The following is an 18,448-nucleotide window of genomic DNA, read 5'->3' on the forward strand; positions in this document are numbered from 1 at the left end:
GTGAGGGCCTGGTGTCCTCCTCAAAGGTTTACAGTAATTCTTTAAAACTTAATTTAATAAAAAATGTTTATTTTATGATTTATTCATGTGTGTTTGGGTTCCTGTGGAGGCGGGAAGAGGGTGTTGGATCTGCTGGAGCTGGATTATAGTCATCCAGGAGGCACCTGCTGGGGACTTACATGACTGGAAATGCAATTCAGTCTTCTACAAGAGCAGCTAGTGCTCTTAACTGCAGAATCAATTCTTCAGCCTCTAAAACTTAATTTCTTTTTGTGGGCCAGTGAGATGGCTCAGTGGGTAAAATGCCAGGCAAACCTGGCTATCTGAGTTCAGTTCCTGGGGATACAAGGAGAAGGAGAGATCTTACTCAACAAAGTTGTCTTGTGACCTACACATGTGTGCCAACACGTGTACATACAACACACATACAAATAATAAAGTAAGTTAAAAATTAGCTTAGTTTTTGTGTTTTTCCTAAACCAGAGTAAACCCCTTAAAGCATATTCATACTGTCAATTGGCACAAGGCTCATCATCTTTGTCTTCAACCTTCTTGTTAGCTCCTCAATGGAGAGCTGAAGCAACTATACACTGCCATCACGCGGGCTCGGGTCAACCTTTGGATCTTCGACGAAAACCTAGAGAAAAGAGCTCCTGCTTTCAAATATTTCATTAGGAGAGATTTTGTCCAAGTTGTAAAGACAGATGAAAATAAAGGTAAGATCTGTCAGAGGAAAGGTGTGTCTCTCTACTATTCTGTTAGTCATGTAGAAAGGGCACAGTTTTTGATATTTGTGTTTTATAGTACTGAAGATTGAACCTGGGCCCTAAGCAAGTGCTCTACCACTGCTCTGTGCTTCCAGCCAGGGCTTTAGAGTTTTATTTTGTTTAATAGTATCCCTTCCATGACTTTCTCAGAAAAAAACATTTTAACTTATTTATGTCGAAGCGTCTAGGAAAGAGTGTCTGAGATGCATTTGGGGAAGGTCTGTTCTTTGTCCTTTAAGAGTGAGTGTTTGGATAAGAGTTTCCTAGGCTATCCTGGTATGGTACAAGTCGCCATAAGCTTTGAGGTAGCTGGATTTAGATTGCGTATCAAAATAGAGGTCACATAGCTCTAGTTGTAATGACAAGAAAGTGAATGTATCCTCCGTGTTCATCCAGTATGGGAAAGGTCAAATGTAATCATTGAAAAGACTGAGATAGATTTCTAATACAGAAGGTCTAATTTTAAAGAACTTTATATTAATACAAATATAAAACTTGTATGTCTATCAGCATATAGCATAATAGAACACTTGCATGTATGTTTGTATGTGTGTATGCATATGAAATCTGTTTGAGTACCTATAACTGTTAAACCAAACTCATTTCCCACACCAGTACATTAAGAATTATGTGTGTGAGTCTCTTAGTTACTGTTCTCTGAAGAGACACTATGACCAAGGGAGTTTCTCTAGGTTTATGTACATATAATGTTCATACAAATAGTAAGTTAAAAATTAGCTTGGTTTTTGTATTCTTCCCAAACCAGAGTAAACCTCTTAAAGCATATTCATACTGTCAATTGGGCACAAGGCGCATCATCTTTGTCTTCAACTTTCCTGTTAGCTCCTCAGTGGAGAGCTGAAGTAACTATACACTGCCATCAGGCAGGCTTACTTACAGTTTTAAAGGACCAGTCAGTGATCATCATCACTGGTGGGAAGCAGACAGGCATGGTGTAGTGCAGTAACTGAGAGGTCTGCATTCTGATCCACATCATGGTGGGAAGCGGACAGGCATGGTGTAGTGTAGTTACTGAGAGGTCTGCATTCTGATCCACGTCATGGTGGGAAGCAGACAGGCATGGTGTAGTGTAGTTACTGAGAGGTCTGCATTCTGATCCACATCATGGTGGGAAGCAGGCAGGCATGGTGTAGTGTAGTTACTGAGAGGTCTGCATTCTGATCCACAAGGAGAAAGCAACAGGCAGATGGGGATTGGGCCTGGCATGGGCTTTTGAAAACCTCAAATCCCATCCCCACGCCTCTTCCAATAAGGTCGCACCTTTTCCAACAAGATCACACCTAACCCCCTGCAAACACTTCCACCAACTGGGGTCAAGCACTCAAGCACATGAGCCAATAGGGGACATTCTCATTAAAACCACCACAGTGAGAGTTCCAACAATCCAATGTTTGGTTTCTGACTATCAGAGCACATGGGCCAAGAATTCAGATAGCAAGGGAGTTATTTGCATCTATTCAACTCCTGGTTATGAGTAGTAGAGAGCTGCATGGAGAGAGGGTCTGGAGACAGAAAATGCAGAAAGACATGTTTGTATGACTGCTACTCTGATGCTGACTTTACACTGCTTACTTTTGTATAGATCTTGTGGTTGTGAATTAGTTGAGTACATGTGAACATCATTTCCTTCTCTATTAGTATTAGAGGGGTTTACAAAATATCATATATTATCATTATCATAATTTAGAAAGACTAGCTAATAAAACAATGAAGTTCTCTGAGTAAGATAACCTTGAAGGAAAAAAAATCTTCCCTCTATGGAGAAGAAATCTGTCTTTCTTGAGAGCTAGTTAATGAGCTTGTTCCTCTAGACTATGGTTAATTTCTCTAAGGGTTGGAGAAGAAGCAGGGCTTATCTACTGTAGAGAGGCTTGCTTGTCTATTTCTGGTTATTGCTGATAGGTCAATTGGGGACTGAGATCCAACATTCTTCTCCTAGAACCCAACTGTTGTTAAAGAGAGAGAGAGAGAGAGAGAGAGAGAGAGAGAGAGAGAGAGAGAGAGAGATGAGAAAAGTTGAAGGTTTAAAATTTAAAAACCCCATCGTCTTAAGGACCCTGCCATCTGAGCTTGTTCTTGTTCAGGTCCAACTTTCTCACCATGGGTTTTTCCCTGCTCACTAAAAGGAAAAGCGGTTGTTTGGCGTAGTATATAATTTCCAATTTATTCTGTAACTCATACTCCTTTTAATTCCCAGATATGGTCTGGTACCACTGGAAGATATGATTAAGATAGGTAGTTTATTTACAATGTTAAATATTCAAGAATGACAGTTTCTTTTGTATGGCAGCAGTAGGAGCACAAAAGCAAGGGTAGTCTTAATCACAAGCTATGGTTGTACACAGTAAACTCTCCCAGAGCATCTGTCTCTCCCGGACAGTGAGTGAGAGCTGAGTGTGGTGATGATACATTTTGGCTTGGTGTGGAGTTTTACTGTGGGAATAAAATCCAGCCAGAACAGAGAGCCAACATTTGTGGCTGCAAACCCCTTGCTGTGCTATGTTCCAGAAGACGATCAGAAGGAAGCAGGGACAGAGCAGACTGTGCAGCTCTGCCTGGGTTTGTTCCTTCTGAGCATGGTTGCCTGGCTTCCCTAGTTGGTACCTTTTAGTCTAGGCATCTCTGCTCCCATTATCTTTGATGTGGCTTGCTGTCATTGTCTTGGCATTCACCATATCTCTGGTACTTCATGAGCTGTGCATTGCTGCTCATTGCTGGTGACATACTGAGGGCCATGGATGGGAGAGCTGGTGCAGTTACAGGAAGGTTTGTATGGAACAGGAGGACAAACAGATGGTTACAGTAGTATGTGCCCACCCTCAGGAATGTGTTAAATTGTCTACAGCTATGAGGACAATATTGGCAGCTAAAGCAAAAAATGGGTTTTGTTCAACTTGGGATTTTTAATTTTTAAGCTTCACATTGGTACACACAGCTGATATACTTTAGTAGAAACTATATTTTGAATTTTTGTCTTTTATTCAGCTAGCAATAAGTGAGTACAAGGCTGGTCAGTGGCAGTGAGCCATAGCTGCCGGGCACACACACACACACACACACACACACACACACACACACACACCAGTGAATGCCCAGAACCCCACAGTGTGCTAGTTTGCTAAGCCAAGCACTATTCAATTTATGGTATTTCCAGTTTACTATGGAGTTTATTGAGATGTAATTCCAACAGAATCCAAATAGCATATGCGTTGTAAAATCTTGTTACCTTGAATCTGGGAGCTTGCTAAGAACTAGTTGGCTTTGAATTTTCAAGGAGGAATTAATAATCACTGTTTTCTACTTCCTAACTACAGACAAGGAAAGTAGACCAGAATTTAGAAGGCAAATTATGTCCTTTTCTCACTTCTGCCCCCTCCTTCCGAAACCTACACTGGCCCATTCTGGTGCTAAAACACATGTTGAAGAAGTCTGGACTGCAAGCATGAGTGCCAGAAGAAGTCACTTTCTCACATCTCTAGTTGGTACAAGGTGTGGTCAAGGAGTGGGCTGGGCTAGTTCCTTCTGAGGCCACTCTTGGGCTTCCAGATGAGCAACACCTTCTCACTGTGTCCTCACATGGTCTTTGCTCTGTGGTGTGTGTGTGTGTGTGTGTGTGTGTGTGTGTATCCTTATCTCTTCCAAGGATACCAGTGAGATTGGATTAAGGATCACTCTAAAGGTTCATCAAATAGCCCTTGTCTCCAAATAAAGCCTTGAAGCAGTAGAGATAAAGAATTTGATGAATATGGGAGGATACAGTTTAGTTCAACCAGGAATAAGTCAATGACTACTGCCTGGAGGAACAAACTGGCTTTTGGCTTTCATTGTAGACTTTGATGATAGCATGTTTGTTAAGACCTCAACTCCTTATGAGTGGATCGTCCAAGGAGACTATTACGCCAAGCACCAGTGCTGGAAGGTAAGGGGCTGGGCCAGACACCAAGGGTGAGGGGTGTGTGTGGCTGCTGACCTTGGCAGAGCTCATGGGAAAGTTTCCCAGTATCACACTGGTGACTAGGACACAGTGAGGATGGCAGAGATTCTGTCACTTCTTCTGAGCTTGTCCTGCACCCTTCCCTCCCCAGTTAGTGCAGACATGGGCAGTTCTTCGTTTTAGCTAATTGCTGGAACATACTGATAGGTAGGTAGAGTATCAAGGCCTGTCTCCTGCCAAGGATCTCTCCTATTTTTATTTCCTTGATTGATTTTTGCAGCTCAACAAAGCCATCAGAGGCCCAATCTTATTTTATTTCTTCCCATTGTCTGTGCAGTCTGTTAGCGTGTCCTCCTCTGTATCTGTAAGTGGCTGCTTCAGCAGCATCCCACACAGGAATGAAGGCAGGCTTTTGGTTCCTTAGGATCTCTCTTTAGATCATAGCTCTCCTGGTCAGTACTAGGTCACATGCCCCCATCTCTGCAAAGTCATCTGGGAGTACAGTCCTGCCTGACAGCTTCAGCCCTTTATGTAGAGTAGATTTTTCCATCTGGCATGAGAGGAAGGAGGATTCTGTGAGTAGCAACACCACCACAAACAGAGCCCTAAGAGATCAACCTCCTGGAACTGACTGCCTGGGCACCTGGGCACCTGAGTGACTGGGTACTCATGTCTGCAGCTGAAAGCAGCTGGCCTGGGTTTGACAGATGGCTTTTTTCACTTCTGCGTCCCATGTGTGATGTCCAGCTTCTCAAGTGTCACAGAAAGATGCCCACAGTTTTGCTTCTATGACTAATAGACACTGTCAGACAGTGGTTTCTCTCTCTGTGGGGCTCATTCTGTTGCCTAGCAACCCTCATTATTTGATTCTATAAAGTTAGGCCTGAGTGAAGGAAGTAGGCAGTGGTGAATAGCCTGGAACTGCAATTCAGAACTGATTAAAGCCATGCCATGAGGTGTCTGTGGCCTCACATACCTGGGAGACAGAGCTCTTTAAGTTTCCTTAGCCTCGATTCCCAGGAAAGTTTTGTCTGCGGTGATGACAGGGGAAATGGTTTACATGCACAGAAAAGAACACATATCTAGGTTTCTCAGCCACCTGTTGCTACATAACAAATACCTCCTACCCGAACTGAAATCACAAGAAATTTGTGCTGCTCCCAGTTCTAAGGGCTGGCAGTTTGAATCAGCTGAATAGCTTCTGGGCTCACCTGGAGAATTCATATGTCCACACTCAGCTTCCACTCAGTTGTGTTGTTCTGTTTCTAGAGATTGGCTGGCTAGGGGGGCCGGAAGGGGTATATGGCAGCCACTGGATTCTTGGAAAACTTGTCCCTAATCCTTGAGCAGGTCAGTCTGGGCAAGTTTATATGATACCAGGGTTCAAAGAAGTATGTCAGTCCCTGGAGGCCTTTTCTTAGAATTAGCCCTGTGCCTCTTTTGCTGTTTTCTCATTGGACACAATAAACTGATAAGTCACAGCCTACACTGAAGGACAAGGAGACAGGCATACTCATGACTGCAGGAGTAGAAGCAGCAAAGGTGTAGACAAAGACATGTGGCAGAGGTCAGAGGTGGGAGCGTGCTGGGGCATGAGGTGAAGAAATAGGACCGTGCTGTTATAGATTTGCTGTGTATGGAAAGTCGTTTTCAAAATATGTAATACTTAGCCCTAGAAATTGATAGATAGAAATTGATAGAAGTATGGAACATTTGGCTGCTATAAAACCAAAATCTTTTTAGTCAGGGTGGAGGGAGGCAGCAGGGAGGGATCTGTAAGGCAAGCTGGGCAGTAGCAGCTGGAATGTAAAGTCTCACCTTTCGTTCCTTTCAGAACATCATTGATGTTACCCATATGTGTTGTCCATGGGATTCCAATTATTTATCCCTTAAAAATACCTTTTTGAATGTTTGAATCTAAAATTTTTTTAGGGGAGCCGGCACAGATGAGAATGTTATAAAAAGCCTTCTCCTCGCCTGACTTTATTTTGACCCCGCTAAAGGACTTCAGGACTCAGGTGGCTTATTGAGTTTTTGGCTGCATGTCAATGAATGTGTCAGAACCACCATGCAAGATCATTCATCCAACAAATACTTGTTGAGCTATGGGCCAGATGTTTGTTCTATTTAGACCCCAAGAATATGATGGCGAGCAACAGTGGACTATAGACCTGTGCACAGTTCAGTATTGCAGGTGTCAGAGGAGAGAACAAGCTGTCCCCAGAGCCACCTGTTCTGGACACGGGAGGTCAGGGAAGTCTTCTTTGAGATTTGTAGAATAAATGAAGTGAATTAGGCAGAGAAAGGAAGTGGGAACATTTCAGCTAGAACAGTGCATGCAAAGGCCCTAGCTGGGAAGGAGGGTGGTACAGGTCCCAGCCCATGGGCCTGGACGGCCAGGAGCACAGAGCATGAGTGGGAGAGGCCATTCTGTCTGAGTGACCAGAAAGCATCCCTCAGTGCCTCCTGCATCAACACCACGACCTAATGCCAGGTGCAGTGGGAGCCTACTGCTTCTCTAGCTCCTGCTTTGAGACAGAGCGAGCACTCCTGATTCAGAAGAGCAGCTTTCTGCTGGCCAGGATTTGAATTATGCTTGGAGACCCTTTGGCACCCTTTTGCACATCTCATAGTCAGAGGTTTGTGAACACAGATCTGCATGCTCCAAGGATCTGGATATGCTCTGATATTATCTCTCCTGTATTTTTATAACACCATGTCTACACTGCTGTCTACTAGCACACAGGTGCCACTGTAGTTAACAATTATGTCAAAGCCCAGAATAGCCACTGGGGGACTTTGGACCCATTGCTTCATGGCTCTGACTGAAGTTGCTACTACATACAATGAGGAGGGCACGTCCCCTGCGTGTGGCTATTGAAAGATTAAACAAAGTTGGTGTTGTGGTGGCCTATAGATATATGTTGTATTCACCTTCTCATGGTTACTGGCTATTTCCTAATGAAACCTTTGGTTTGAGTTAGCTGGTCCCACAGCTGGGCTCTGTCTTTGGAGATGTCTCTCTTTAAATTACCTGCACCTTCCTGCTTTCAATGTCAGATTGGGCTGGGCCAGGCACAGAACTCTGTCCATAGGAACACAATGCATGTGCTAATTCTTGTTCTATTAACTCTGTTACCTTGCTGGGAATCAAACCTTTGACCTGTTCTAGGTAGCAGCTAAGTGTTACCAGAAGGGAGATGCATTAGAGAAGGAGAAGCTGGCCCTGGCCCACTACACTGCCCTGAATATGAAATCCAAGAAATTCAGCCCCAAGTAAGTGTCTCAGGATCGGTTCAGATGCTCTTTGAGGAGAGCAGCAGGTCGAATATACTAGCCACATTCCATGACAATGCTGGTTTCTTTTCCCCCAGGGAGAAGGAGCTGCAGTATTTGGAACTGGCTAAGACTTACTTGGAATGCAATGAGCCAAAGCTATCTCTTAAGTGTTTGAGCTACGCTAAGGAGTTCCAGCTCTCTGCCCAGTTATGTGAGAGGCTGGGAAAGGTATGGTCCCACCCAAGGGCACTGCTTGAAGCATGGGGCTTCATCTGGGCAAGTAGGGGTGGTGCTCAGCCTCTGCTTGTGGCAGGAAGGAGAGACTGGTCCTGTGATCTGTGATTGCTCTTTCTCCACTTGCTCATGAGAGAGAGAGTGCATGTCTGTATTCATCCACATCTGCGTTACTATTCAAGGTCTGAAGTCAGTCACAGGGAGGCCAAGTTGCAGACCCAAACCAGATGGATGTTAGAATATTTTTGCTTTCTCTTTCCATATGTTCATAGTCTGTAGTCAGCTTGAGTAAGTAGCCTGGTGTTTTCAGGGAGTTTTTGTGTATGTGTGTGTGTTCATAGTAATTATCTAGATCATTGCTGTCTAATCCAGCAGCCATGTGCAACTACTTGATATAAAATTAATTAAGAGGAAATGAAGTTAAAACTTTGACCCCAGTGTCACTAGTCATGTGTGAATGCTCATCATTACAAAATGAAATCATTAGCTGGGCAGTGGTGGTGCACGCCTTTAATCCCAGCACTTGGGAGGCAGAGGCAGGCGGATTTCTGAGTTCGAGGCCAGTCTGATCTACAAAGTGAGTTCCAGGACAGCCAGGGCTACACAGAGAAACCCTGTCTCGAAAACCCAACCCTCTCCAACAGCCCCCCCCCCCAAAAACCCCCAAAACCAAACAAAAAACCAAAAATGGCATTATTGCTCAGAGCTCTGTTGGACAGAGCCTCTAGTCTGGACATGGCTTCTCAGAGGTTGGCAGGCTGGCAATGGGCCACAAGCTGGCAGTGGAATGATTGTTTGTGGCAAGGTTAAAACAGGAGAAAAAAATAAGTTAGAGATTGTTCACAGCTGCATCACACTGCTGTGACTCCAAGTGGCAGTCATAGTCTCAGCAGTTTCTCTGTTTCTTTTTCCATTGGGGTGTGTGTTTGTGTGTGTATGTGTGTGTGTGTGTAGCCAAAGCTGATGTTGGGAATCATCTTCCATCCGTCTTTCACCTTTACTCATTGAGACAAGGTCAGCAAATCAAACCCAGAGCTCATGGATATGGCCATTCTTGCCAGCTAGCTTGCTTTGGGGGATTCCCCTGCCTTCACTTTCAAGCCACTCCTCTCACCAGACATTTGATTGGGTTCTGGTGATCAGAACTCTGGTCCTCAGGCTTGTATAAGTACTTTAACTACCATGCCATCTCCCCAGCCCAGCTATTCCTTGTCAGTATATCAGTTGTGGTCAAGTAAGAACTTAAAATGGTCTGGGAGTTGGAAAAACTATGATAGAAAGCATGGGGCTGTGAACTGTTGAGTCATCTACCCAGATTTCCTACCCTCCATTTGGAACTCGGGTTTTTGCATCGGTGTGTCTAGAGTCTCTAGTATACCCTGGGCATTGGAGTCAGAGTTGGGGATGGGGAATGAGACCTTCTGAGAAGTTGAAGTTGTGGGCCCCAGGTCAGTGTCTGAGAAGGGGATCAGGCCCTCCCAATGCTGCAGTCCTGGCTCCAAGGTTGTTATGGGCATGACTTGCACGAGATGGGGTAGATTGGGATAGAGTAGGCATTTATTGGGAACAGGCATCCTACCTTCTAGGAATTGAGATCGTTTCCAGGCTCTCTAATGTCTTTACTCTGCCCTGCCATCTTCGGTGCTACCATCTTGAACCCTAATAAGAGGCTACAAGATACAGGTTTGCCTATCGCTTCCCACTTTTGCCTCCCAGTCTCTGTCATGGAAAAGGAGCTGGTTATACCTTGTCTCTTAACCTTGCTTCAGCCTCACATTATCACCCTGCTAAAGATTAGACAGCGGTGTCTTTTGCACGCGTGTTCTAAGCCTGTCTAAGTGCCAACTTGTTCTGTGCTTTTGCTCTCCCATCATTTCTCTTGTGCTAAGCTCTGGCTGTGTTACCACAGTAACATTTCAGAGTGAGTGTTCTATGTATCACTACCCCAGTTCTCCAGTGAGCAAAGTCTAGGCTGCCTACTAATGCCTGGCTGCCACATACGAACAACACTGGTGTAGCATGACTCAGTCTTGCTGGAGCCATTGGTGACGTGTTGCTATGAGTGGCCTGCTGCCCTGGGGTCTTGGGATACTGATACCTCATTTTACTAGGTGTGAGTGATCACCTTGCTGTTCAGAATGGCCGTGCCACTTTTCGTGTAAAGATTCTGCGTTCCCTGTGTCCTTGACTGTGTTTAACAGGTTCTAACTTTTTCAAGCTCATAGATGTCACTTGCTCACTGGGGATCTAATTTGTACTCCTCTGACTGTCACTGAAGCTGGACAGCTTCACATCAGCTGGTCACATCCCCACTGTAAATGACAGATGGAGCCTGCCTTTTTAAAACTATGTAGTTTAAAGTCTTTACTTTGTAGCTACAGGAATTCCTTTTATATTCTAGACTTACAATTCTTATATGGCAGCTTCTAGTCAGATGTGGCTACTTAAGATTAGTGAAAATTAAATAAAATTTAAAATTCAGTTTTTAGGTTACAGTACCCCATATATCAAGGTTGCTATTCAGGTTTAGCTAGTGTCTGGCAGATTGGATCCTACAATAGTAAGATACATCTGCTCTTAGAATTGTTGGACAGTGCTACAGTTCTTGTCCCCCTTGCCTCCTCACCCTCCTCCCTCTTCTCCTTCACTTCCAATGCTAGGAATCGAACCCAGGGCCTCACACAAATCTTAAGCAAGTGCTCTACCACTGAGCTTCATTCAAAGTCCTTAAAACTGTTTTTTTTCTAGCTTTATTTCATGAGACCTTTGAACAGCTTTGACGTCATAAAATTCATTAGCTTTTCCCCTAAGATTTCTATCTTTAGGTTTTGTTGGAAACATTTTTACTTACACAGATATCTCCATACATTTTTCTTCAGTGGTTTTCATATCTAAACCTTTAAGCTTTTTCATTTTTGTTTTTTTATGTTTATGCGTGTTTTAGCTGCATGTATGTATGTTTACTGCATGTTTACTGAGAAGGCTGGAAGAGGATATTGGATTCCCTGGGACTGGAGGTAAAGATGGTTGTGAACTGCCATGTAGGTGCTGGGAATTGAATTTGTAAGACAAGCAAGGGCTGTAAACTGTTGAGCCATCTCTCTAGCTCCTGTCTTTACATCTGTAGTTCACCTGTACCTTATCTTTGTATAAGATATGACATTGGGATTTAGCTTGTTCCCTTTATTTTAAAGGGATTTGTTTTTATATTATCTAAACTATAGTTGCTCTAACTGGATTCCAAGAAATAGACATATAATCATGCTTATTATTTATGTATTACTACTTTAAAGATTAAAGAAACTAGGATACTTTAAATAAAAGTAACATTTTGCTGTTCTAGATAAGAGACGCTGCCTATTTCTATAAGCGCAGCCAGTGCTTCCAGGATGCTTTCAGATGCTTTGAGCAGATTCAGGAATTTGATCTTGCACTCAGAATGTACTGCCAAGAGGAGCTTTTTGAGGAAGCTGCTATTGCAGTGGAAAAGTAGGTGGTTTTATTCTTTTGCATCTGCCTGCCTTCTCCCTCCTCCAGGGATAGCTTGCCATGGTAGTTACTCTGCTGATTCTGAAGTGGCCTGACCATGTCATTCTCTCTCAGTTGAGAGGATGCTTCAGTGCAGTCTCAGAGATCCTTGAGAGTGACTCTGCCTCTCAGCCTCTTGTTAAGCTCTGACCCATCATCACAGAGATGGCTGTAGAAGAAGGTTGTGTCCTGGTGTGTTTTAATAGAATGTACTGACTCTAGTCAGTGGAGTGGAAGGACTCCTGAGAGCTTTATCTGTTATCTGTGTAACATGATTCCAATCACATACATACCTAGCAAAAGAGAAGAACTGTAAGCCAGATAAAAACAAAGACTGCTGCAGCCACCAGTGTGTCCCTTTTCAGAATCACAGTCATGTTTGCCAAAGTTCAGTACCCAAAATATTGTTGTGTTTTGACTTTTCAGTATGCATAAATTTCGCCTGGACAACGAAGCATTTCCAGAAATGTCTGAGTGGTAGACAGGTTTAGGTCTTTTCTCTAGTATTGCTTATGGGGGCCTTCTTTAAGGAGCTTTGCATTGACTTGGGTAACTTTCCTGCTTTGGTGACAGCAGGTTGGCATGTGTGCCCTCTGTCTTTACAGGTATGAAGAAATGCTGAAGAACAAGGCCTTTCCCATTCCCAAGCTCTCCTACTCTGCCGGTCAGTTTTACCTGGAAGCTGCTGCAAAGTACCTGAGTGCAAATAAGAGCAAGGAAATGATGGCCGTCCTCTCCAAGCTCGATGTAGAGGACCAGCTGGTGTTCCTTAAGTCACGGAAACGCCTAGCAGAAGCGGCAGAATTGCTCAACAGGGAGGGCCGCAGGGAAGAGGCTGCACTATTGATGAAGCAACATGGCTGCCTCCTGGAGGCTGCCAGGCTCACTGCCAACAAGGACTTCCAGGCCTCATGCCTCCTGGGGGTTGCTCGCCTCAATGTGGCCAGAGATTCTGACATAGAACACACAAAGGCTATTCTGAGAGAAGCACTCGATCTCTGCTATCAAACCAGCCAGCTGGCTGGCATCGCAGAGGCCCAGTTCCTGCTAGGGATTATCCTGAAAGACTTTCAGAGGCTTAGAGATGCCTTCATCAAGTTTGACATGCTCAACCATTCAGCTGGAATGGTAGAAGCTCTCTATGAAGCAGCCAGCCTGTGTGAGTCTGAGCATCAGAAGGTTCTGGCCCTGGCTCCCGGGGGCTTGGAAGTCCTTCTCAATCTGGTCAGGGCCCTTAAAAATGTGACCAACAATGCTGAGAAGGAAATGGTCAAATCTTGCTTTGAGTTCTTTGGAATTTTTCAGGTGGATGCCAAATATTGCCAGATAGCCCAGAACGACCCTGGGCCCATATTAAGAATAATTTTAGACCTGGATTTGACCTTGAGTGAGAAGAAAACAAAGGATCATTTCTTAATAGTGACGGATCAAGTGAAATTAGCCCTGAATAAGCACCTTTTGGGAAGACTGTGTCAGATCACACAAATCCTGCTCGGGAAGACCTACCCAGGAATCTGCATGAGATTTATTGTGGGTTTGAAATGTGAGGATGAGCAGTGTGAAGATTTCCACAGGCCCCTCAGGCGCTGTGAAGCCAAGTGCATGGTTCAGTCAAAAATGCACCTGGTTGCAATCAGCGGGTTGCTTCTGGAGGCCAAGAAAGTATTCCCCAATGTCTTAGCTGAAGATCTTGAAGAAATAGATTATATTTTGTCTCCAGATACATTTGGCCTTTGCAAATCCTTCCTAAACCTCCTCTTCCCTAGGCATTTCCACCAGAGAGTGCTGTCAGAAAATCCCATGGCCTGTAAAGAAATCCTTAAGCCAAATTACAAGTCCTTTCGCTCCTTCCGGTATACCTTGAAAGAGTACATCCATGACCTGTTTCAGAAAGAAAGTGCACACAGCCGCAGGGAGTCCACAGACCTGTGGCTGAGTGCCATGCAGACCTTCCTTCTGTCCTCCAGCTACCCAGAGGAGTTTGAGAAGCTGCTCCACCAAGAGGAGGACAGTTACAACCGGGAACTGAAAGTGCTCGAGACTGACAGAGAGGACAGAGGCAGGGGTCGAGGCAGCAGAGTGAAAGGCATAGAAGGGAAGTTTGGCATGTTGGTGCCCAACAGGGAAGATGAGAACGTGGAGAAGTCCTATCTGTGCTTCATCCGGCTGCTGGAGAGTTCCATGGACCAGCTCTATGTTCGCAGGAACCCTGGAGACTACAAGAGGCTCTTCTTCCGCTTCATGAATGTTCTTATAAAGAGGTGCAAAGCGCCGCTGGTCCCCAGCATTATCAATACAGTGGTGCTGCTGGAGCTGCAGTTTGTGCACTGTGGAGTGGTACTGACCCGCCTCTGGAAGAATGCTGTCCTGTGCCTCCCCAAGAGCTACATCGCACTCTTGCACTTCTGGGAGTTTCTGTACGGCAAGAAGGACCGGGAATCTGGGGACGTGTTCTCCATCATCCAAGAGTACAAGCCAAAGGATGTGACCAGAGCTATCCGGGACTTCCGGTTCCACCTGTCTTACCTTGTCAAGGTGCTGTGTGGCTATGAGAATATGAACTTCAATGTCCTGCTTGACTCCTTCAGTGAAATAGACTATGTGATATCGGGGGAGGCAGAGCGGACACTGGTATTGTGTTTGGTGATGCTGGTGAATGCTGAGGAAGTCCTGCAGCCCTTCTGCAAGCCGCTTCTGTTCCGCCACTTCCGGGAGATCCAGACAAGGCTGCAGCTGATGAGCATGGACTGGCCAGACCAGGTGCCTAAGAGGCTGCTGAAGGTGGTGCAGAGGGTGCTGATGGCAGCCAGTGTGAAGTCTGTGGCTGAGGCACTGCAGGATCTGCTCTTCGAGCGGGATGAAGAGTACCTAGTGGATTGCCACTGGCGGTGGGACAGTGTGCATACCAAAGGCACTGTGGTCCGTGGCCTCTGCCATGAGGAGGTCAGACTGAACCGCCTGCTCTGTATGGGCCCCATGGACCAGTTTGCTGATTCAGAGTGGGATTTTGGTGAAGATGAGACTCATGAATTAGATGAGTTGGCCCAGGAAGACCGAGATAATTTTCTGGCTGCCATCCTTTCCCAGAAGCAGCGAAAGGCCTTGATTCAGCGCAAGCTGCGCCGAGCCTGCCTAGTGGTGTCTCTGTGCATCAGCTGGAGGAGGTGGATCCAGACAGAGCACAGCAGAGAGGAGGACAGGGAGGTCAGACCTGGGAACTTCAAAAGGGCCGATGTAGACAGGACCCAGTGCGACCTGTGTGGAGTGAAGTTTACCCGCAGCCCCGAAAGCTACTTCAGTCCTGGCAAAACATTTGAGGGAGCAGCTGCAGAGGCTGTGATCATTTCCAGGGCTGAACTGGAAGGGAGGGAATGCCGAGAGAGAATCAGTGAGTCTTATGAGCAGCACATTCGTCTGGAAGGCCACCGGAGGCAGCAAGCAGCCTACCAGAAATACCTAGATTTTTTCCATGAAAAGGTAGACCCCATCATTGAAGAAGGCAAAGTGGTGGTGCAGGGCATTGAGCAGAGTGTCTGGATCCGTAGTCACCTGGGCTCCAAGGAGCAGAGCCACATGCTGCAGAGGAAGGTGCAGGAGCACATCAGGAGGGTTTCAGATCTGGTGGAGGAGCTCTACAGGCGGAAGGCCTGGGCTGAAGGTGAGAGCCAGAGGGGACTGGTCCAGGCACTGGTAAGCTTATACCTAAGATGTTCACTTACAACTGATTTAGGTAGGGTGGGATGTTAGTATTAGCAGAAAGACAAGAAAAGGCTGTTCACAGATTCCAGCAAAATCTCATTGTTGAGACTATAGCCAGTTAAATATTTGTGATTATTGTAAACAACTATGGTTTCTCTGGGTGGTACAGATAAGGAACTGGTTTGTTAGCTAATGCTATCGAGAAGATACAGGCAGAAATTTTAAAGTTGTGAGAAAACTCTTTGAGGTGCCTTTGGTTATTCATTCAGTGATTCCTTGAGCACCAACAAGATGCTGAGCCCTAGGCTAGGAACTGAGGGTATATAGATCTCTTCTTAGGATGGCCCCTGATGGGAGTGGTGAGTGCTCCCATCTGCTCTTACAATAAAGTTTTCCGCTTGCTTCTTTATTGGCTGTTTCTTACCAGCATTGTAAACTAAGCATAAAATTAACAAAATTACACTGAAAACATTCTGTAATCCAGACACATTCCCAGGGTCAGGCTTGATGATCCTTTGAATATAAGTTTCCCAGAAAGCTTTGCTTTTGGCAATTGGCAGACCCACAGCTGTGGCACTAGCCTATCACTTAAAGTACCTTGTGCTTGTGGTGGCAGAAGGCAGCTTTGGGACACAGCGATCTTGGCCTAGTGCTTGATGCTCTAGTGCCTGAAGCCATCTCTTTGCTTAGAGCATTTTTTGTTTTGTTTCTGTAGCAGAGGAGGTGATGACTCGGCAGGTCAAAATTCTGTCCCTGTCAGTCAAGAACGCACAGGAGTGGCTGAAGAAGACAGAGCCCCACTTAAAAGATGAAGGTAAGGCTTGATGTCCAAGGACAGGTGATACCTGGGCTCCTGTGATTCTTGTACCACTGGCTTTCAGGTGAGTGTCAGGGGGGGTTGCCATGATGTCAGGAGTATCTGCCAGACTGTTAGTGATAGAGTTTCTCTGTCAGCTGAAGGCCGTTATTCCAGGCTTGTGGTAGCTGCTTATGAGTTATCATAGATGTTCAGTCATTGTGCAGACTTAGCACAGCGACTCCCAAGGACAGTACTCAACAGAAAGTTCCATTCCCTACCACCCTGGCAGAAAACTTCATTTCTTTAACTTAAAACAATGATTCCAGAGAAATCAGGTTTAGCAGGATGTTAAACTTTGGTAGAACAGGAAACTGCCACTCTCACTTGGGTTTTGCTGTTTTGCTTCCTGACTAGGTACTGTTCAGGAAGAAGAGTTTGAAAATGAAGTGGAAGACTTTGGTGAGCTCTGTCCTAGAAGGCGTGCCCGGAAATGTGGGAAGCAGAGAAAGCACTAATGTGTGCTCACACATCTGTTGCCTCCCAGAACTTCAGATCATTCCATCCTCTCTTAAACTTCTGAATGCTGGCTGATGCAGAAGAGAAATATAATGTGAATTAGTGTTAAAAAGGGACAGCCACCTTTGCTGTCCATTGTCACTATTGCCCAGTTAGAGGTGGCATAGGGTCAGAGTGCTCCTCATGCAGGGACCTCTAGTTTTCCAAGTTGAGGTCTAACAGCAGCACTGCTCCCCAGACACCACACGTGTCCAGTTAGAGGGGAGGTAGTTGAAAGAAGTGCTGGAACTTCTCTGCCCCAAGCCATGCTCCTGGACTCATAACCATTGTAGCAGGGGAGTAGGCATTTTAGATTGGCAGCTTGGAGTGCTTGGAGTGCCCCTGCTCTGGGCTAAGAAATCCCTCTGTGGATCCTACATCTCTTGACACACTGCTGTAAAACAGCAAGCAGAACCAAGGCTGTCTGTGCCCAGAGTACATTAGGGCCTTGCCATAAGCGACCCCTGAGTTCAGGCTACCTTTTGGTTGTCTGAGTGGCTACTGTGGTATATTTTCCTTTTGTCTCTGGCGACTTTTCTGCCTTCTTTTCTTTTCTTTTCTTTTCTTTTCTTTTCTTTTCTTTTCTTTCATTTTCTTTCCTCTCTCTCTCTCTCTCTCTCTCTCTCTCTCTCTCTCTCTCATCATTCCCAGCTACCTGTGCAAGTCAGGGTTAGACTACCTCAGAATGTAGTCAAGCATCCACCCAGCCTTTGGACATCTTTCCATTTTTCCATTCAATGAACATTTGAAGGTGTTTCCTGCCCACTCCAAAGTGGTCTTGCCTTTGCCTTGGCTATTGTGTAGATGATAGGAGAAGCACCTTGCCTATGCCTTGCACATCTGTGTTTCGTGGTTTTCCCTGGCACATTTCACACCTATGCTCAGGTTGACAGCTTGAATTTCTGCTCACTGGGGTACAATGGACAGAGGAACTTCTAACAATAGTTCTGTGGATCACTGCCACGTGGCCTGTAGGCCCTGCCAGGGGCGCTGCATGAGGCCTGCATTCCCCTCTACCCACTGCCAGCCACTGTCAGCCTGGCCTCGTCTGGGAAACCTCCCTGCCTCTCTGATGGTCACTGCCTGCCCTTTCCCCACTCAGCCTAGGTTCGCGCCACTCTCTGGGGCTTTGTCTTCCCACAGAACCAGCTTTTCTTCCATGTTGCTGCTGCGCTTGCTGCTCACCATTACCCTCCACTGTCTTTCTAAAGACGTGTTTCCATGACAAGTTTTGTAATTTTTATTAAGTTATGTTTCTCACTTTTATTCCAGATTTTTTTTTATAAACTTGCCAGAAAATCCAATCAATATTGCTGTATTATCTTGTTTTTATAAAGTTATAGCATCTCTCTTACCTGTTGTTGTCTTTTTGTTTATTTAAAATTTCCACCGAGAGCAAGTGTGGGCTGGTGCTGTTGGCTCTTTCTGGGCTGCTCGCTGATGCTGTCTTCTTGTGCCAAGGTTAAGAAATTCAAGGTCAGAAATGCAGCTGAGTTCAGGCAGTCGTGCTTAGGAGTGTGTGGAGATCCAGCCTTTTCAGTCTGGCTGCTGCTATACAATAGGTTTGGGCTGCATGGACTTTGTCAACGCTGTGTACCAGGACTTCCTCCTAGCAATGAACATGGCCATAGG

At 45.4% G+C, this 18,448-nt stretch overlaps 1 protein-coding gene across 4 annotated transcripts in view; it reads left to right on the forward strand.

Moving 5' to 3' along the window:
* Positions 1-18,170, forward strand: part of Trank1 (tetratricopeptide repeat and ankyrin repeat containing 1) — a 92,244-nt gene extending 74,074 nt beyond the window's left edge. For all 4 annotated transcript variants that reach the window (XM_021207406.1, XM_029543423.1, XM_029543425.1 and 1 more), the window contains 8 exons: positions 560-716; positions 4,619-4,707; positions 7,895-7,998; positions 8,097-8,229; positions 11,579-11,724; positions 12,369-15,421; positions 16,178-16,276; positions 16,676-18,170. In XM_021207406.1, the coding sequence (XP_021063065.1) occupies positions 560-716; positions 4,619-4,707; positions 7,895-7,998; positions 8,097-8,229; positions 11,579-11,724; positions 12,369-15,421; positions 16,178-16,276; positions 16,676-16,776 (3,882 nt within the window). In that variant the 3' untranslated portion in view covers positions 16,777-18,170. The remainder of the gene's footprint in view (positions 1-559; positions 717-4,618; positions 4,708-7,894; positions 7,999-8,096; positions 8,230-11,578; positions 11,725-12,368; positions 15,422-16,177; positions 16,277-16,675) is intronic.
* Positions 18,171-18,448: the final 278 nt, after the last annotated feature.

This window comes from Mus pahari, chromosome 10 (assembly GCF_900095145.1).
Source record: "Mus pahari chromosome 10, PAHARI_EIJ_v1.1, whole genome shotgun sequence".
Taxonomy (NCBI): Eukaryota; Metazoa; Chordata; class Mammalia; order Rodentia; family Muridae; genus Mus; species Mus pahari.